The sequence below is a fragment of the Hemiscyllium ocellatum genome, chromosome 34 (genome assembly GCF_020745735.1).
Source record: "Hemiscyllium ocellatum isolate sHemOce1 chromosome 34, sHemOce1.pat.X.cur, whole genome shotgun sequence".
Taxonomy (NCBI): Eukaryota; Metazoa; Chordata; class Chondrichthyes; order Orectolobiformes; family Hemiscylliidae; genus Hemiscyllium; species Hemiscyllium ocellatum.
The window spans coordinates 33,277,483-33,298,891 of record NC_083434.1 but is presented as its reverse complement, the minus strand read 5'-3'; the positions used below and the strand labels follow the sequence as shown (position 1 = coordinate 33,298,891).

At 43.2% G+C, this 21,409-nt stretch overlaps 2 protein-coding genes across 4 annotated transcripts in view; one reads left to right on the top strand and one right to left on the bottom strand.

The window, feature by feature from the left end:
- The window catches only part of fyco1a (FYVE and coiled-coil domain autophagy adaptor 1a), a 184,700-nt gene that overhangs the window by 55,555 nt on the left and 107,736 nt on the right, over nt 1-21,409 (bottom strand). The gene's annotated exons all lie outside the window — the stretch shown is intronic.
- LOC132832308 (C-C chemokine receptor type 7-like) lies at nt 11,854-13,382 on the top strand. Its single transcript, XM_060850201.1, has 2 exons — nt 11,854-11,936; nt 12,278-13,382. The coding sequence occupies exon 2, from the start codon at nt 12,311-12,313 to the stop codon at nt 13,349-13,351; it is 1,041 nt and encodes a 346-aa protein (XP_060706184.1). The 5' UTR covers nt 11,854-11,936; nt 12,278-12,310; the 3' UTR covers nt 13,352-13,382.

Below are 21,409 nucleotides of genomic sequence, written 5' to 3'. Positions count from 1 at the left end.
CTACACTTATTTTACATTTGGGACACACTGAAGATGTCCCTTATTAAAATTCGCCAGATGGTCTGGTGCCAAATGAACCCTGTGCAGAACTTGTAACTGCGTAGCGCACATCCTATTACAGATTGAGATCTTTCGAGCATTCTCCCATTATGATCTCCCATATTTTAGAAGAGATCTCCACTCCCAGCTCTTGCTCCCAGACCTCACATAACCGATTAATATCCTTCCAGTCTCTGCCACCCAGCAGGTGATAGAGGACACTAACCGAAAGGGTGCTTGTGGAACATAGCAACAACCTCTCTGTATCGGGCTTATAGGGCTTAGTGAAAAATGTAGTCTTCTTCTGGATGAAATCCCTAACCTGAAATAAAAACGGAAAAGGTCTCTGCTGTGCTCAGTTGCTCAAAAGACATTATAACCTTCCCCTCAAATAAGTCTTCCAAACCAGAAACTCCTCTCGCTGCCCATAATTTGAACCCTGAGTCCATCATCCCTGGTCGGAACCCTGACATGCCTACTATAGGCATAAGTGGTGAAGTCTTGGATAAGCAATGCATCGCCCTCCATGTCTTGACTGTACTAATGACAATGGGGTTCTGGCAGTGGTCCATAACTGTCCTCATCTTATCCATGAAAAACAGATTAGTAAGAGGGCACTTTGCTTGGGAGGCCTCATTATACAGCCGTATTGAGTTTGGATCGTTACCTACCCAATCGCAGACAAAGGACAGCAGGGAACTCAATTGATACCTCCTGATGCCAGACAAAGGAAGCTTCCCACAAGCTTCCGTAGCATTGACCTGGGAAACATTATAGGGAGCATACGCATGGGATAAAGCAAACGAGGAAGAACATTCATCATAATGAGAGATACTTGGCCCAGCCATGAAATTGGAAGAGCCTCCTATCTCTGGAGATCTCGCCTAGTATTGTCGAGCAAGTGAGCACAGTTAGTCTGAAATAACAGGTCAAACTTGGAGCTGATAAAAATGCCTAGGTATTGGAACCCTGTCCGTGACCACTTAAAAGGTAACTTAGGACCACTTTCAAATTCTGGCACATCCTTATGGTTCCCCAAAGGCATAGCCTCCGATTTTGCAAAGTTAATCTTATATCCTGAAATTGCCCCAAATGAATTGATACATTATATCAAATGGGGTATGGAGGTCATTGGGTTCGATGAAAACAGAAGGAATTATCCGCATACAGTGTAATCTTGTATGCCGTTGATCCCACTTCCGGAGCGGCTATGTGGATGTTCTGACGAATGGCCTCTGCCAGCGGCTCTATCACCAACGTAAACAACAACGGTGAGAGGGGACAGCCTTGCTGACTACCCCTACCAATCCTAAAATTCCCAGACTTCACCCCATTGGTGATGACTGCGGCCACAGGGTGGTGATATAAAACTCCACCCACCTAGCAAAGACACCACCCAATCCAAACTGTTCTAAGACTTAAAAAAGATATGGCCATTCCACCCGGTCAAATGCTTTCCCTGCATCTAAGGAAATCACCAACCCATGAATCAATTGTTGCTGATAAACCTTGACCATATTCAGCAACCTTCTAATATTATTAGAGGACCTACCTAATAAAGCCTGTCTGGTCCTCTTTATTAATACAATCTCAGTGCCAAGATCTTGGACAGAATCTTGAAATCTGAATTTAATAGAGAGATGGGCCTGTATGAGGCACAATCCTCAGGAACCTTCCCCTTCTTAAGAATTAAGGAAATATTAGCTTCTCTTAAAGATGGTGGTAGGCGTTCATGCATATAGGAGTGATTGTACATCTCCAACATCGGCCCTGACAGAATCCCTATAAACTCCTTATAAAATTCATTTGGGAGACCATCAGGACCAGGATCTTTCCCACTCTGAAGTTGCTTAGTTGCCTTCTGTATTTCCTGAGCTGTCAAGGTGGCATTAAGGAGAGAGGCCTGTTCCAAGGTTACCCCTGGGAGGTCCAAGTTCTTAAAAAAGGCTTCCATTTTAGCCCTCCTATCCTCGCAACCTTCAGACTGATACAATTCCGAGTAAAAGCTCCAAAAGGCCTCATTAATCTTTTTAGTATCATATGTAAGGACCCCAGCTCTGTCTCTGATTGCAGTAATGGATTGGGGAGCTAAATTCTTCCCTGGTCTATCCCCATATTCGAACAGCCTTTGTCTAGCAAAAGCAAGTTCTTTCTTTGCGTTTTGTGACAGTATTGAATTCAAGGCAGCCAGGAGGGCCTTGATCTGCTGTAGCTTACTCACCGAAGGCCATGCAAAATGTGCCGCCTCGGAGGCTTTCAACTGCGTCTCAAGTAGACGCTGCTGTTCCTCCTTCTGTCGTTCCGACTAGCCGAATAGGAAATAACTAATCACCTCGCAAAGGCCTTAGATATCTCCCATAGCATAGATGGACTACTAGCTGTGCCTGAGTTGATTGTCAAGGATTCCTGAAACTCCTTCAAAACGTATTCCACAAATTTGGAATCTTGAAGGAGAAAAGGGTCCAAACGCCACTGCCACAAACCTAGCCCTTCACTCTTGGCCTTAACCTCCAAATATATTGCCATGTGATCAGAGATAGCTATATCCCCAATTTTACAACCTATAATCGAATCCAGAGGGGCTGAGGGAGCCAGAAAGAGATCAATCCTCGTGTGACATTTATGTGGGTTTGAAAAAAAGGTGAAGTCCCTGCCGGTAGGTTGAAGACATCTCCAAATATCCACCAGCCCCAACTCCTCGCATAAGTCAACCACCAGCTTAGTCTGCGAAGAAATAGTTGGAGGCCCAGAAGGCATCCTGTCCACTGTCGGACCCAACATTTTGGATCCTTGTTAAATGACAATCCATTTTACACTTCTCATCCTTGGTTACAAATCCCTCCATCGCCTCACCTCTTATATTTCTAGTGGTACAAGTAATAGAGCAGAGTACGTGCACCCTCTTTTCTAATGTTTGCAGTGGGCTTGTGTGATTTAAGCACTGTGCCCTTCTCATGGATGGATCCCTGTCCTCTGGACACAGATAGCATTGGAATGGTCATAATTGTTTCCATTTATAATCAAAATATGGCGTGAAGCAATCTGAAATAGAAATGAGGCATTGCTGCTGCTGCCGTACCTGATTGCCCTCTAAGCTACCATTAATGAGTGCAGGCTAGCCAGTACAGTTCAAAGGCTGCAATAAGATTTGTTGGAAATTAAGAATACATGAAACAAGGGGCAGCACGGTAGCTCAATGGTTAGTACTGCTGCCTCACAGCACCAGGGAGCCAGGTTCAATTCCAGCCTCGGATGACTGTGTGATGTTTGCACATTCTCCTCGTGTCTTTGTGGGTTTCCTCCCACAATCCAAAGATGTGCAGGTTAGGTGAATTGGTCAAGTTAAAATTGTTCATGGCATAGGGTAGGGAAGGGGTTTGGGTGGGTTACTCTTTGGAAGGTCAGTGTGGATTTGTTGGGCCGAAGGGCCTGTTTCCATACTGTAGGGAATGTAATCTATCAGCAGAAATAGGCCATTTGGCCCTCCAAGCCTGCTCTCACGTTGAATAAGATTATGGCTGATTTGTTTGTGGTTTGAATTCCACATTCCCATCTGCTCTCCCATTCTCTTGCCAAACAATAATCTATCAGTGGAGAGAGAAACAGAGTTCATGTTTTGCGTCTGACATGAATTCTTCAAACGTGAAAATGAACCAAAGAAGAGGCACATCAGACTCGAAACGTTGACTTGGTTTCTCTCTCCACAGATGCTGCTGTGATTCACCAGCATGATTAGATTCCCTACAGTGTGGAAACAGGCCCTTTGGCCTAACCAGTCTACACTGACCCTCTGAAGAGTAACCCACCCAGATCCATTTCCCTCTGACTAACACATCTAGCACTACGGGCAATTTAGCATGACCAATTCACCTGATCTGCACATCTTTGGACTGTGGGAGGAAACTGGAGCACCCGGAGGAAACCCACGCAGATTTTGAACTTATTTTCAAATTTTCAGCATTGTCAGTCTTTTGATTTTAATTGAATAATCTCTCTATATTTGTCAATTATTCAATGACCCATCATCATCTGAGACTGAGAATTGCAAAGTCTCACAACCCTCTGAGAAATAAAAAAAATCCCTTCATTTCTGTCCTAAAAAGGCAATTCCTAATTTTAGAACAATTCTGGATTCTGGTTCTGGACTCACACAAGAATCATTCATTCCAAGTGCAACTTGTCAAGACCATTCAGGGTCAAAGCATCCCTTTACTTCTGAGCTCCAGTAAAAACAACCACTACAGGTCCAATATATCGTCGTAAAGTAACATGCTCAGTCCAGGTATCAATCTAGCAAACCTCTTTGAAACTGTCTTCAACCAACTTACATCCTTCCTTAAACTAGGAAACCAAAGCTGCACACAGTACTTGAGGTGTGGTCTCACCAAGGCCCGACGGTATTAAAGCATATCATCCTTACTGTTATGTCCAACTCATTCAGAATAAAGACTAGCATCCCATTAGCATTTCTAATTACATGCTGTACCTGCACATTAACCTCTATGACTCATGCACTAGAACACCTGGATCCCTCTGCACCCTTGAATTCCACAGTCCTTCTCCATTTAAGTAATGCTGTTTTTAAAATATTTTCTGTGAAAGTGAATAACCTTACACTTTCCCACATAATATACCATCTGCTGGATTTTAATCCATGTACCTAACCTATCTATAAAGCTATCTGCATCATTGTTATATCATCTTCATGACATAGATTCTACCTTTGTGTCACCTGCACATTTAGCCACCTTGCCTGATACACCCCTCAGCTGTTAACGTTCATTTTACATATAGGTTTGACCAATGCCTGCATGAATGAAATCATAGGATCACTGAACCTCTACAATGTGGAAGCAGGCCATTCGGCCCATCGAGTTCACAATGGCCCTCCAAAGACAATTCTACCCGGACCCAGCGCCTTATCCTAACCCTGTAACCATGCATTTCCCATGACTAACCCACCTAGCCTGCACATCTCTGGACACCACAGGCAATTTAGCACAGCCAATCCACCTAACTTGCACACCTTTGGATTATGGGAATAAACCGGAGCACCCAGAGGAATCCCACACAGACATGGGGATAATGTGCCAACTCCACACAGACAGTGGGTGGAACTGAACCTAGGTCCCTGGCGCTGTGAGGCACCAGTGCTAACACTGACCACTCTTTTCTGAGCAAATGCATGTACTTCTCCATTTGGCCACAGGTTGGCATACTAACATTTTAAATCACAATGTGGAAGCAACAGACTTCAGAATATAGCTTCTGCCTCAACCACGGAAATTAATTTCACAGTCTCAAGTGTGTGCAATCAGTTTATCTTGTTGTCAATGCAAAATCTCTTCAGATTTAATATTGAAATCATAATCCTTGATCCAACAACTACTGGAAACAGATTGTATTTACAATGTCCCATTGGCCTGAATTTTATCACTCCTTTTCCTCTTGCATGGCTGGGCGCTGGTCATAACAATGGATGGACGTTGTGCATTTGCTTACCTGCTTCTGCTGGTGTTTTGCTAAGGATGCAGGGTACAATGGGCAGGCAACCTATCCTTGGGCTAATTGAGCTTCTAAAGTGGCCTACTAATGTCCACTTAAGGGTCTTTTCCAATTGTTGCTGGTATTTTGCATGGTGTCTTGCGAGCTGAGAGAGATCCCTCCTGTCAGATATAATGGAAGCGATCTCTCAGTCTCAGTACAGCACATCTCTGTAGATTCACTTTCCAATCCCCCCACAAATGACCAGCCCCTGTGAAACACTGGATATAATTTGGTTCCCAGTTCAGACTGGGGACTGGCTGTTGGCCCAACAAAGGACTCTGGCCCTGGTGATGTTACTGTGATAAGAGAGTTGAGACAAAAAATCTTCAGATGTTGGAATCCAAGGTAGACAAGCAGGAGGCTAGGAGAACACAGCAAGTCAGGCAGCATCAGGAGATGGAGAAGTCAATGTTTTGGGTATAACCCTTCTTCAGTAGCCAGCTTTTTGATTTATTGTCAGCTCTCGTAAGCAGGACTACTTCACGGGTGAGGTTGAAGTCTTGTTCTGAGCTAACTAATAGCCCCACAACAAACATTAAATCAGGTCACTGGTTCCCAGCCAGAAGGAGATGGTGCCTGGAAGTTGAGGTCACTCACTGCCTCTGCAAGGTATTCTCACCACTGTTCCACAATCTTAAATTATGAAAGATTATACCACAATTTTGTTGCCATTTGGAAACTACTACCCTTCCAAATTTTATGAGGCTTGCTTTCCCTTTTATCATATCAGGTCTGACATCACTGAATGTGTTTTGCACCCCTCAATGTGTTCCCTACAGCACAGAACCCAAAACTGCCCACGTTTGCTCTAACTGAGCTTGTATTAAAGATTCGTACGGGCTCATTATTACCTCTTGAATTTTAAATTTTATACCTTCTGATGCATCTGATTAGGTGGTGGTGAAGGCAGCGGTGTCATTGGGCTAGTTATCCAAAACCCCGCATTATTGTTCTGGACCATGGGTTCAAATCCCACCATGGCCTAAAAGCTGTTAACATAGTCATTCTTGCGTTGGGTTTAGGGGGTTGTGCCAAATTTGCTGAACGTGACTATCCAAGGTTAATAATCGTAAAACAGGTTAGCCTCACAATATTTGATTTGACAGCTTGCCTCCTGAGGTTATTTGATATTACTCCCTGTCCCACCACTGAGAAACAAGAAACTGGGCTGGATGGAGCTAGGAAAAGCAGAGTTAACCTTTTGAGTCCAGTGATCCTTTTTCTGAATTGAAGGATCTCCATAATGAAAGGAAGTACTACAGATGCAGGAGATCTGAAACATAGATGGAAAAACTCAGTAGGTCCGACTGTGAAGAGAAAGCAAAGTTAACACCGTGACTCTTCTTCAGAAAAGACCTCATTTTCTACTTAGGCACCTTACAGCCTCCAGAACTCAATATTAAATTCCACTGCTTTAGAACCTGACGTTTATGATGTTTGTCCTTCATTTATAGAGTCATAGAGATGTACAGCAGAGAAACAGACCCTTTGGTTCAACTCGTTCATGCCCACCAGATATCCCAACACAAATCTAGTCCCACTTGCCAGCACCCAGCCCATATCCCTCCAAACCCTTCCTATTCATATACCCATCCAGATGCCTTTTAAATGTTGCAACTGTACTAGCCTCCACCACTTCCTCTGGCAGTTCATTCCATACACACACCACCCTCTGCATGAACAACGTGCCCCTTAGGTCTCTTATATCTTTGCCCTCGCACCCTAAACCTATGCCCTCTAGTTTTGGACTCCACCGCCCCAGGGATGAGACTGTGTCTATTTATCCTATCCATGCTCCTCATGATTTTATAAACCTCTATAAGGTCACCCCTCAGCCTCTGACACTCCAGGTAAAACAGCTCCAACCTATTCAACCTCTCCCTATAGCTCAAATCCTCCAACTCCCCAGGACCTTACCATTAAGTGTATACGTCCTGCTAAGATTTGCTTTCCCAAAACGCAGCACCTTGCATTTATCTAAGTTAAACTCCATCTGCCACTTCTCAGCCCATTGGCCCATCTGATCAAGATCCCCTTGTAATCTGAGGTAACCTTCTTCACTGTCCAATTTTAGTGTCATCTGCAAACTTACTAACAATATCTCTTATGCTCACATCCAAATCATTTATATTAATGATGAAAAGTAGTGGACCCAGCACCAATCCTTGTGGCACTCCACTGGTTCACAGTCTTCCAGTCTGAAAAACAACCTCCAACACCACCCTCTGTCTTCTACCTTTGAGCCAGTTCTGTATCTAAATGGCTAGTTCTCCCTGTATTCCATGAGATCTAACCTTGCTAATCAGTCTCCCTTGGGGAACCTTGTTGAATGCCTTACCCAAGTCCATATAGATCATGTCCACTGCTCTGCCCCATATCAATCCCTTTTGTTACTTCTTCAAAAAACTCAATCAAGTTTGTGAGACATCATTTCCCATGCATACAGCCATATTGACTCTCCGTAATCAGTCCTTCCCTTTCCAAATACTTGTACATCCTGTCCCTCAGGGTTCTCTCCAATAACTTGCCCACCACCGACGTCAGGCTCACCGGTCTATTGCTTCGTGGCTTGCACTTACCTACCTTTCTTAAAATAGTGGCACCACATTAGCCAACCTCCAGTCTTCCACCACCTCACAAATTTCTCAGCAAGGGGCCCAACAATCACTTCCCTAGCTTCCTGCAGAGTTCTTGGGTACACCTAATCAGGTCCTGGGGATTTGTCCACTTTTATGATTTTCAAGACATCCAACACTTCCTCCTCTGTAATATGGACATTTTTTCAAGATGTCACCATCTATTTCCCCACATTTTATATCTTCCATATCCTTTTCCACAGTAATATCCTTTTCCACAGTAAATACTCGTCTAGTACCTCCCCCATCTCCTGCGGCTCCACACAAAGGCTGCCTTCCTGAGGAGCCCTATTCTCTTCCTAGTTACCGTTTAGACTTTAGTGTATTTGTAAAACCCCTCTGGATTCTCTTTAACTCAATTTGCCAAAGCTATTTCATGTCCTCTTTTTGCCCTCCTGATTTCCCTCTTAATCATACCCCTACTGCCTTTATACTCTTTTAAGGATTCACCAATCTATTTTGTCTATACCTGACATATGCTTCTTTCTTTTTCTTAACCAAACCCTCAATTTCTTTTGTCATCCAGTATTTCCTACACCTACCAGCCTTTCCTTTCATCCTAATAGGAATATACTGTCGCTAGACTCTTGTTATTTCATTTCTTCCCATTTTCCAGCCATCCCTTTACCTGCGAACCTCTGTCCCCAGTCAGCTTTTGAAAGTTCTTGCCTAATACAATCAAAATCGGCCTTTCTCCAATTTAGAACTTCAACTTTCAGATCTGATCGATCTTTTCCATCATTATTTTAAACTATTAGAATTATGATCGCTGGCCCCAAAGTGCTCCCCCACTACCACCTCAGTCACCTGCCCTGCCTTATTTCCCAAGAGCAGGTCAAGTTTTGCACTTTCTCTCGTAGCTACATCCACATACTGAATCAGAAAATTTTCTTGTATACACTTAACAAATTCCTCTCCATCTATACCCTTAACACTGTGGCAGACCCAGTTTATATTTAGAAAGTTAAAACCGCCTACCATAACCACCCTATTATTCTTACTGGTAACTGAGATCTCCTTACAAATTTGTTTCTCAATTTCCCTCTGACTATTAGGGGGCCTATAATGCAATCCCTATGAGATGATCATCCCTTTTTTATTTCTTAGTTCCATCCAAATAACTTCCCAGGATGTATTTCCGGGAATATCCTCACTCAGTACAGCTATAATGCTATCCCTTATCAAAAATGCCACTCCCCCTCCTCTCTTGCCTCCCTTTCTATCCTTCCTGTATTATTTGTATCCTGGAACATAAAGCTGCCAGTCCTGCCCATCCCTAAGCCATGTTCTGTAATTGCTATGATATTCCAGTCCCATGTTCCTAACCATGCCCTGAGTTCATCTGCCTTCCCCGTTAGGCCTCTTGCATTGAAATAAATACAGTTTAATTATCAGTCCTACCTTGTTCTCTGCCTGCCCTGACTGTTTGACTTGTTTCCATTCTCAACTATACCAGTCTAAGATTCATCTCTTATCTCACTATCTCCCTGGGATACCAACCCCCCCATCTTACTAGTTTAAACCCTCCCGAACAGCTCTAGCAAATCTCCCTGCCAGTATATTAGTCCCTTTCCAATTTAGGTGCAGTCCGTCCTTCTTGTACAGGTCACTTCTACCCCAGAAGAGATTCCATTGATCCAAAAATGTGAATCCTTCTCCCATATACCAGCTCCTCAGCCATGCATCCATCTGTTCTATCCTCCTATTCCTACCCTCACTAGCTTGCAGCACTGGAAATAATCCAGGTATTACTACTCTCGAGGATCTCATTTTTAAATTCCTGCCTAACTCTCTATATTCTCTCTTCAGAATTTCATCCTTTTCCCTTCCTATGTCATTGGTTCTAATGCATACAATGACCTCCTGCTGGTCCCTCTCTCCCTTGAGAACATTTTGCACCCTCTCTGAGACAGCCTTGATCATGGTATCAAGGAGGCAACACACCATTCTGATTTTTCGCTGCTGGCCACAGAAATGTCTGTCTGTGCCTTGGGCTAGAGAGTCCTCTAATACAATTGATCTCTTGGAACCCAACGTACTCCTCATTGCATTACAGCCTGTCTCGATACCAGAAATCTGGCTGTTCATGCTGCATTCCCCTGAGAAGCCATCACCTCCTAGATTTTCCAAAACAGCATGCTTGTTTGAAAGACGGAGAGCCACAGAAGACTACTGCATTACCTGTCTACCTCTCTTACCTTTCCTGGAGTTAGTCCATCTATCCGACTATATCTGTGACTTTTCTCCCTTCCTATGACTACCATCCATCACACCCCTTTGCTCTTGTAAATTCCTCATTGCCTCTGACTGTCTCTCCAACCCATCCATTCGATCTGATAGGATTTGTAACCAACGGCATTTATTGCGGATATAATTCTCAGTAACACGTAAACTCTCCCTAAACTCCCACATCCGACAAGAAGGGCCTATCACTCTACTAAGGGCCATTTTTGCTTCTTTCAATCTACAGACCCAGAAAATAGCACTGTCTTATTCTTCTACAAAACACTGCTCCAGGCGAACTTGATACTTATGACTTATACTTTTAAGTTTAATCAAGAGACATCTCTTGCATTCTTCTCCCCCTGACTTTCACACCCACAGCTTTGTCTGGTTTATGTCCTGTTTACTGTGCTGTCAGCCAAAAGGACCCATTTTCACTATTGCACCGCTTAAATTAATTATTTTATATCTCTATTAAAACAGAAAGAACCATGGATATTGTAAATCAGAGACAAAAATTAAAAAATGCTGGAAATGCTCTGGCAACATGAGGGAGAGTCACTCCACCCAAAACATTAATTTTGATTTCTCTCCACAGATGCTGCCACACCTGCTGAGAATTTCCAGCAATTTCCATTTCATATCTCTATTTCTCTTCCATCCCAGTTAGCAATCCCTTTATCTTTTTCACTGGGTCCCAGCATCTGTTCCCCTTCTCTACCCCTGTCAAAATGATTTTCCAATTTCTTTCAGTTTGGAAGAAGTCATATGGCCTTAAAACATGAACTGTTTCTCTCTCCACAGACACTGCCAGATCTGCTAAGTTTCTCTAACACTCTCTGTGCTTATTTCAGCCCTCCTGCATCTACAGTATTCTGCTTTGATATGAAGTTGTGGGTCTGGGTTAATTGAGTATCACAATCAGTGCTCCCATTTTTTGGGCCTGACTAAATTTTGTGGCCTCAAGTTTCAGTAGCAGAAGGAGCAGTAATTGGAAGAGATATAGATCGAAGATGTTTGTCAAGACAGCAGGTGAGGGGCATTCTTTCTTATGCAGCAAGTTGCAATTATCAGGAATGCATTGACGGAAAGGATTGTAGGAACACGCTTAGTACTACTATACGCAAAAGAATTGTCTAATATTTGAGAAATCTACAGGTCTGTGTGCAATCAACAGATGAGTGGGATGAATTCCGTTATAGCTGGCCTGACTTTTTTTTGTGTGTCATCCCTTTACCAATTGAATTTATGTCAAAGAAATAAGTGTACTGCAAGTATGATAAAGATCCACTTGCAACAAAGTGAGTGACAGGAAGTCTTGTTCTATAATTGAAGCATGCGTTATTTCCTTGAACTTCAACACATAAAACATAAACAGTTCTGGGTTCTGTTTCAAATCACCTGTAACATGCAGCTTGACGTGTTCTGAAAACCCAATGACCGGCAGGCTTATCTGCTAATACAAGAGTTGCAACATTTCCCTGAATTGAGGTAAGTTTTCTGTGATGCTTTCAATGTTGAATCTTAAAAAGTATGCTTTAAAAATATTTACTTTTCAAATGCTCAAATATATTTTCTTTTCTATAATTTGCAATGATTATGCAACAAAACAAGGACTAAGTGCCTATAGCGAATAGTAAGAAATAAATTTGGCAGGTCATGCCACTTAAAAACATTTAGAAAAGAAAATTACTAGGATGAGTATTCATTAATCAGATTATTTGAATAAATCATAACTTTATTTTGGTTAATGGTATAATTGTGTAAGTCCATTGGAAGAACCAGATAAGAATATGTCCCAATATTTGACAAGATCCTGTGCTTCATTTCAGGTGTGACCTGTGACTGATTCCTGGTTTCTAACAATGACAGAATATGAATATTATGATAGCACATTCTCCTATGAACCTTCTGAATTCTGTGGGAATGCCAAAGTTGCAGATTTCAAGAATGTTTTTATACCCTGCTTTTATTCCATTTTATTTGTGTCAGGACTTCTGGGGAATGCTTTGGTTGTTGTGATATACGTTTACTATGAGAAGCTGAAGACCATGACAGATGTCTACATGATGAATCTGGCGATTGCTGACTTGTTCTTTCTCTGCACCCTGCCATTCTGGGCGGTTGATGCATACTCTGAATGGATTTTTGGAACTTATATGTGCAAACTTGTGAATGGTGCATACACTGTCAATCTTTACAGCTGTATGCTAATACTCACCTGTGTGAGCATCAACAGGTACAAAGCTATTGTTCGAGCAACAAAAATGCTTAATACTGGAAAGAACATACTTCACAGTAAGTTAGTCTGTGTGGGCATTTGGGCGCTCGCAATGATTTTGGCTCTTCCAGAATTCATATTAAGTCAAGTTCAAACTGATGAATCGAATAAATCTGTCTGTAAGATGGTGGATTCTTCTAATCTGATCAAAGTGGGAGTGAAAGTAACACAGATGGTAGTGGGATTTCTGATACCTTTTCTGGCCATGATCATTTGCTACTCAGTCATTGTAAAAACCCTAATCCAAGCTAACAGGTTTCAGAAGTACAAATCATTAAAAATTATCATTGCAGTTGTAGTCGCATTTGTGATTTGTGAGTTGCCATTCAACATTGTCTTGTTGATGCATATTCTACCGTTCAATAGGCAAAAAACTAGTTGTGAAGATAATGGCAATTTATACTACACAATTATTGTAACAGAGAGCATTGCATATGTACACTGTTGTCTCAATCCTATTCTTTATGGATTTCTTGGAGTGAAGTTTAGAAATAGTTTTCTAAAGATTTTAAAAGATACTGGCTGCATCAGTCAAAAACAATTGGCTGGGCTTCTGAAAACTGAGTGTGAGACATCACAACCTGTATCGGTTATATCTGAAACAACAACAATATATCCTTTATAAAAGATATTATATGGATCTATAATTGTAAATGAAAGAAGCAGCACATATGGTTAGTTTTACTGATTTATTCTGAATTTTTGTGATTTACAACTGCACATGCTTATGTCTTACTATCTGTAGATATAAAATGTGGCTTATATATAAATATGCACAGAGAAATGTGTAATAAATAAATGTTTAAAAACATATTAAGTTCTATGTATAAATGTTTGCAAACGGAAAAATGTGTTCACCCTTGTGTGGGGCACAAATGCCCATAACAGGTCTGATATGGGTGGCACGAAGGCTCAGTGATTAGCACTGCTGCCTTACAGCGCCAGGGACCTGGGTTTGATCCCAGCCTCAGGCAACTGTCTGTGTGGAGTTTGCACATTCACCCCGTGTCTGCGTGGGTTTTCTTGCACAGTCCTAAAGATGTGCAGGTTAGGTGAACTGGTCATACTAAATTGCCCATAGTGTTCAGGGATGTGTAGGTCAGCAGCATCAGTCAGGGGAAGTGTTGAGTAATAGAGTAGGGGACTGGATATGGTGGGTTAGCCTTCAAAGGGTTAGTGTGGAGTCGTTGGGCCAAAGGGCCTGTTCCACACTGTATGGATTCTACGACAGTTCAAATAAGTTGTTGCAGTGCTGTGAGCAGTACTTAATTCAGCCAAGTCACAATGGGAAGAGAAATGAACACAGTCCTACAATTTAGAATTTAGCCCAGAAAGATAGGCACCAGTTATACGGTATAATGGCATCTCCTTTGGTAGTGAATAATTGCAAAATACAGTACTTCTGTATTTCATTGAAAAATCAATCATGAATTCTGGTAATTGATAAAATTCCATCTAGTGTTATGGTTGTTGGTGTTTCCATGCTAATACTTCAACAGGGAGCTGTTAGGCACTTCTCAAGTTCCATAAGATTTGCAGTGACCTCACAGTCATCCTGAGGAGCAAAGTTATGGTTATAACTAGGGCAATTAATGCAAGAAAAAGCATTTCAATGATCACACTTTTTGTTGTAAATCAGTTCTGATATTTAATTCTTGTTGTCTTCCTGAAGCACATCTGTGGTCATGACAACTACTTCATATTTTTGTTACTTGTTGTCAAACTCTCACTGTTGTAGTTTGTTGGAGGCTAACATGGTGTTGAATGTCCTTGTCAACTGTGACTCACAGAAGCACAGTGCAGAAGAGGCTCTTCAGCCCATCAAGTCTGTACTGCCAAACATAAACTACTACCCACCTGGGGTGGCACAGTAGTTAGGACTGCTGCCTCACAGCACCAGAGTCCCGGACTGGATTCCACCCTGGGGAGACTGTCTGTGTGGATTTCCTCCACAGTCCAAACATGTGCAGGTTAGCTGGATTGGCCATGCTAAATTGCCCAGTGTCCAGGAACGTACAAGCTAGGCTAGGCAAATAAGCCATGTGAATTGGAGGGACAGGATGGGTTGGGATGGGATACTCGTCGGAGGGTTGGTGTGGACTCATTGGGCCAAATGGCCTGTTTCCACGCTCTTAGGATTCTCTGACTATATGAGTAATCCACTTACCCACAATAGGGCGACAGCCTTGAATACTGTGACACTTTAAGTGTTCATCCAGGTACTCTCTAAATGTTGTGAGATTTCCTGACTCAATATTTTCCCAGTCAATGCATTCCAGATCCCCTCCACTCTCTGGGTGAAAAGATTTTTCTTGAATCCTCTTTAAAGCTCTTGCATTTCATTTTACATCTGTGCCCACGCTCATGGAAAAAAAAACATTTTTTGTGCAAGGAAAAATATTCTAACATGTTGGGTCTCTGAAAGTCTCTGGGTCTATTGAATTGGCATAGGCTAATCATCGAACATATTCCTTTGGACTTTTTTACGAATATGGTGCACCGGAAAACCAAATTGTTTTAATCGGATGTGGCAGCCCTTTTTGGACTATGTGGATGGAGATTTTTCTGCCATCTTAACTTGGGCTTTTGCATAGCCATGACAATCCGATTTAGTGATCATGATCTCCTCGAAGGAAGAATTTCAAATAAACTCATGTATTACTCAATGCTCTCGGAGGAGTTAATGTTTTGTTGTGCTGAGCTGTTTTGTTTACTTATCTATTTATTAATTACCTTTACTGATTTGCATTTTTTGCACAAGTATAGTTGTGTATTTGTTTGTGCTGTTGTTTTGTCTTTTTTATACTGTATGCGTAGTAATGTTGATGTTGGTTTATTGTTATTGTTTTTATAATTTCTTTCAATAAAAAAATCTATTTAAAAAATTGTGCCCACTTGTTACTGACCTTTCAACTAAAGGGAACAGCAGACTTGTTTTCACCCTGTCCAAGATCCTTATATATCTCCAGCAGGCTCCCCTCCTGCCCCCCCCAACCTTCTCCACACTAGATAAAATAACCTAAGCTGATCCAACCTCTCTTCATAGCTGCTCCATCCCAGGCAACATCCTGGTTAATCTCTTTTAAGCCCCCTCAAGTGCAATCACATCCTTCCTATAGTGTGGTGGCCAGACTGCACACATTACTCCAGATATGACCTAATTAAAGTTCTGTACAGTTCCAACATCATCTTCCTGCTCTTACAGTTAATGTCGTGACTGATTAAGGGAAGAGGCCTGTATGACTCTTAACTATCCTACTAACCTGCCCTGCTTCCTTTGGGGATCAGTAAAGTATCCCAAGATCCCTCTGTTCACCTGAGCTTCCTAGTGTCCTGTCAGTTCTCCCTTGTCTGGTTTTGTCTTCTAAAATGCACAATTTCACACTTATCAGGGTTAAATTCCATCTGCCATTGACCTGCCCATTTGACCAATCCATTTATGTCATTCTGAATACCTTCCTCCTCACTGTCAACCATCCATCCTATCATTGCATCATCTGCAACCTTTTTAGTCATCCGCAAACATCATTTCAAAGTGCTCCGTTCCCCCACCAACATTCTCATCTACATCATTTATGTATATAATCCAAATAATACAGGGTCTAGTGCTGATCCCTGTGATACATCACTGCACACAAGCTCCCATCACACAAACAGCTTTCTAACACCTTTTGTCTCTCTCCTGTCAGTAAGCCAATTTTGGTTCCAACTTGCCTGATTACTCTGAATCTCGTGTGCTTTTACCTTGTTTATCAGTTCCCTATGTGACACCTTGCTGAAATTGATAGAAACTACATCAATTGTCTTGCCCTCATCCAAACACTGTCCCCTCCTTGAAAAATTCTACCCAATTTGTTCGGCATGACCTCCCTCTGACAAAGCCATGCTAACGGTCCCTGAATAAACCTTGTCTCTCGAAATGGAGATTAATTTTCTCCTTCACTACTTTTTCCAATAGTTCCCCTACCACTAATTGGTCGATACACCAGGAGACTATCTCTATCACCTTTCTTGTAAAGCATAAACACATTAGCTGTCTCCCTGTCCACTGGCACCTCCATTGTGGCCAAAGGCGATTTAAGAATTTGGGGCGTCAGTTGCCAGAGATATTTCAGAAAGACTTTGCACGATTGACTGAGTTGAATTGCTTGTTACTTAGTTGATGCCCAAGTCATTTCTGATGTCTGTCCCTTTCTTCGCCTTATTGAACAGTTTTATGTGCCTTCCCACCCACTCTTAATGTGCTATGTTAAAATGGTGCAGCATGGTGGCTCAGTGGTTAGTACTGCTGCCTCACAGCATCAGGCACCCAGGTTCGATTACAGCCCTGGGTTACTGTCTATGTTTACACGCCGTCCCTGTGCTTGCATGCGTTTCCTCCGGGGGCTCTAATTGCCTCCCATAATTCAAAGATGTGCAGGTTAGGTGGATTGGCCATGCTGTAATTGTTATAGTGCTCAGGGATGTGCAGGCTAAGTGGGATTAGCTATGGTAAACATGGGGTTATAGGATATGGTAGGAGACAGGGTCTGGGTGTTATGCTCTTTGTAAGATTAGATTAGATTACTTACAGTATGGAAACAGGCCCTTCGGCCCAACAAGTCCACACCGACCCGCCGAAGCGCAACCCACCCATACCCCTACATTTACCCCTAACCTAACACTACGGGCAATTTAGCATGGCCAATTCACCTGACCTGCACATCTTTGGACTGTGGGAGGAAACCGGAGCACCCGGAGGAAACCCACGCAGATACGGGGAGAACGTGCAAACTCCACACAGTCAGTCGCCTGAGGCGGGAATTGAACCCAGGTCCCTGGCGCTGTGAGGCAGCAGTGCTAACCACTGTGCTACCATGCCGCTCAGCTGAGTGCCGATTCAATGTGCTGAATGGCCTTCTTTAGTGCTATGAGGGTTCTATGACTCTGCATCTTAAAGTACTAATAGTACATATACTGACTCCTTAGAGTTTTAATTCTGAACACATTAAATTGATGTTGGTTTTATGCAGTATACTGGCAGACATTCAGTTTCTAGCTCCTGTAATTTAAGATACAAAAACATTATTTCTATTCAGATATTAGTAAGTTATAAAAATAAGTCACTGGCAGTGATAAAATGATAAAATAATGCAAGGAAGACAAGATGATAAGCAAGAACTCAAAATAGTCGGTGATAAGATTTGGTTGCAGATAAAAGTACTTTATGATCTCCTGAAATGGATAAACTTTTACATTGAGCCACATAAGGATATATTACAGTAAATTATCAAAGCTTGGTCAAAGGTTTAAAGTTATTTTTTAAAGGAAGAAAGAGAGGTAAGTACAGCAGCAGAGAGATTTACGGAAGGACTTCCAGAGATTCACAGCTTGGCAGTTGAAGGCACAGCTATGTTAACACTGCAAACCAAATCAAGAAGCTCAAAAAGCCAGAATTCAATGTGGACAGTTATCCTGAATGATTATTGTAGGGGAGATTACAGATACAGGCAGGGACAAGCCAAGTGGAGATTTTTAAAGTTGAATGACAATATTAAAATTGTGGTGTTGCTTAAATGCGAGTCAATGTAAACAACAGCAGTAATGAGTGAACCAAGCTTGACACAATTAAAGACACAAATCAGCAGCAGAGTTTTGGTCTGGGGTAAAATGCAGGCAGCCAGCTTGCCAGGAGAACATTGACATGCAGGGAGCAAAGGCGTGGTTTCAGCAGTAGATGAGCTGAGACAAGAGGGAACTGAGTGATGTTTTAGTGGAGGAAAGAGGCTGGCTTGGTGCGGTAAAAGTATGTTGCTGGAAGCTCACCTTGGAGTGAACAGTGACAGTGCGCTTCTGAATAGTTTGGTTAACCTCAGACAGGAGTGTTCTCTCCACATGCCTGGATGGGTACAGCTCCAACAACACCCAAGAAGCTTGATATCATCCAGGACAAAGCAACCCACCTGATTGGCACCACATCAACAAACATTTAATCCCTCCAACACCAGCGCTCAGTAGCAGCAGTGCAGACTATGCCCAAGATGCACTGCAGAAATTCACTAAAGATCCTGAGACAGCACCTTCCAAACCCACGACCACTGCCATCTGGAAGGACAAGGGCAGCCTGCAAGTTCCCCTCCAAGTCACTCACCAGCCTGACTTGGAAATGTACCACTGTTCCTTCACAGTCGTTGGGTCAAAATCCTGGAATTCCCTCCCTAATGGCATTATGGGTCAACCCAGAGCAAGTGGACTGCAGCAATTCAAGAAAGCAGCTCACCACCACCTTCTCAAGGGTAAATAGAGATGGGGTATCAATGCTGGCCAGCTAGCGATGCCCAAGTCCCACAAATGAATTGTTAAAAAGTTGCGAAGTAATGGGAGTTTGTAGCAGAAATAAAGACAATGGGATTCGAGTTTCCAATTTTTAATTAGAGAAACGGATGAGTTAGCAACAGTGGAAACATTGAGAAAGGTGGTGGTGAGTTAGACTGGATACGATCAGTGTACAAGCAAAACCTGAGGCTGTTTTTGGATGAGTTCACCAAGGAACAGTATGCTAATAAGAACTGTGTAGATTCCAAGGTTAGACTCCTGGGGGACATCAGAAGTAACAGTGAGAATGAGAAGTAATTGTGGGGATTCTCTGGCTATGATTAGATAGATAAGATTCAAAACATGCAGTCTCTGCCAGCTGGACACTAATGGAAAAACAATGCAAGGGAACAATTTAGCTTTGTCGCAATCATACAGCATATCATTTGTGACTCTAATAAAAACCATCTCAACATTGTAGCAGGTACAAACCCAATTGTAGAGGTTCAAAACACTGAGTTCCAGGGAAGATAGGAGGTTACTACACAGATAAGATCTTTGTAGAGACAAGGAGATGTTGGAAACAAGGCAGTAGTTTGCGATGATGGTGGAGTTAAGGATTTATTTGATGAAAGGGGTGATGACAGAAGATTTGAAGGAGAGACAGACAGTGGAGTACCAAGAGAGAGAGAAAACAAAACCATGAACAAAATCATCTAATTTTTGGGGGAGGGGGCTGGGGAGAAGGTAGCTGAGATTGCAATAGGTAGATGGAGATGGGGGTATAGGTTGGAGAGGAGAGTGGTGAGGGAAATACATCTCTGGTGGTGGGGTCTGTTTGTCAGTGGTGAAAATGGCAGAGGATGATGTGATGTATACGGAGGTTGGTGGGCTGAAAGGTGAGGACCAGAAGGGTCTGTCCTTGTTGCGGTTCGAGGGGTGGCGTTCGAAGGCGGAGGTGCGGGAAGTGAATGAGATGTGCTGGACGGCATCACTGGCCATGTGGGAGGGGAAATTGTGTCTTTGAAGGAGGCGGCCATCTGGCATATTCTGTGGTGGAACTGGTCATCCTGGGAGCAGATGCGACGGAGCTGGAGGAATTGGGAATAAGGGATTGTGTTTTTACAGAGGGCAGGGTGGGAGGAGGCGTGGTCCATGGTGGCTGTGGGACTCTGTGGGTTTGTAGAAGATGTCCGTGTTGTGTTGGTCACTGTTAATGGAGATGGAGAGGTCCAGGAAGGGGAGAGAGGTACCTGAGATGGTTCAGGTGAACTTAAGGTCAGGGTGGAATGAGTTTGTGAAGTTAATGAACTATTCAACCTCCTTGTGGGAGCAAGAGGTAGCACCGATACAGTCATCAATGTAGTGGAGGAAAAGGTGGAGAATGATGCCGGTGTAACTGAGGAAGGTGGACTATTCCACGTAACCGACAGGCATAGATGGGGCCCATGCGCGTGCCCATGGCTAACCCCCTAACATCTGGAGGAAGTGGGAGGAATCGAAGGAGAAATTATTCAGGGTGAGGACCAGTCTGGACTAAACATCCTCCCACCCTGCCTCCTGTAAAAATGTTATCCCAATTCCTCCACCGCATCTGCTCCCAGGAGCTCCAGTTCCACCAGATAACCTCCTCCTTCAAAGAAATACCGCAATTTCCCCTCCCACGAGACCAATGATGCCCTCCAGCGCATCTCATCCACATCTCGCACCTCCACCCTCAAACCCTAACCATCTAACTACAACAATGACAGAAACCCCCAGGTCCTCAACTTCCACCCCACCAACTTCCGCAGATGTCGCATCATCCTCCGCCATTTTCACCACTGACAAATGGACCCCACCATCAAAGTAATATTTCCCTCCCCACCCCAATCCGCTTTCCAAAAATACCATTCCCTCCGTGACTCTCTTGTCAGGTCCACGCCTCCCACCAACCCACCCAGTACCTTCCCCTGTCACTGCAGGAATTGCAAAACCTGCGCCCACATCTTCCCCCTCACCTCTGTCCAAGGCCCCAAAGGAGCCTTTCACGTCTATCAGAGTTTCACACTTCCACAGGTCATTTACTGTATCCGTTGCTCCTGATGTGGTCTCCTCTACATTGGGGAGACAGGATATCCCCTTGCAGAGCGTTTCAGAGAACATCTCCGGGACACCTGCACTAACCAACCCCACTGCCCCGTGGCCGAACACTTCAACTCTCCCCCCTACTCCACCAAGGATATGCAGGTCCTGGGCTTCCTTCATCGTCACGCCCTAACTACCCGATGCCTGGAGGAAGAATGCCTCATCTACCACCATGGGACAGTCCCACCATACAGCATCAATGTGGACTTCACCAGTTTATTCATTTCCCCTCCACCCCGACCTTATCCCAGTTCCAGCCTTC

Bases quoted from the DNA above. Each gene is read 5' to 3' on its own strand.
- LOC132832308 (XM_060850201.1), top strand. From the start codon at position 12,311: ATGACAGAATATGAATATTATGATAGCACATTCTCCTATGAACCTTCT.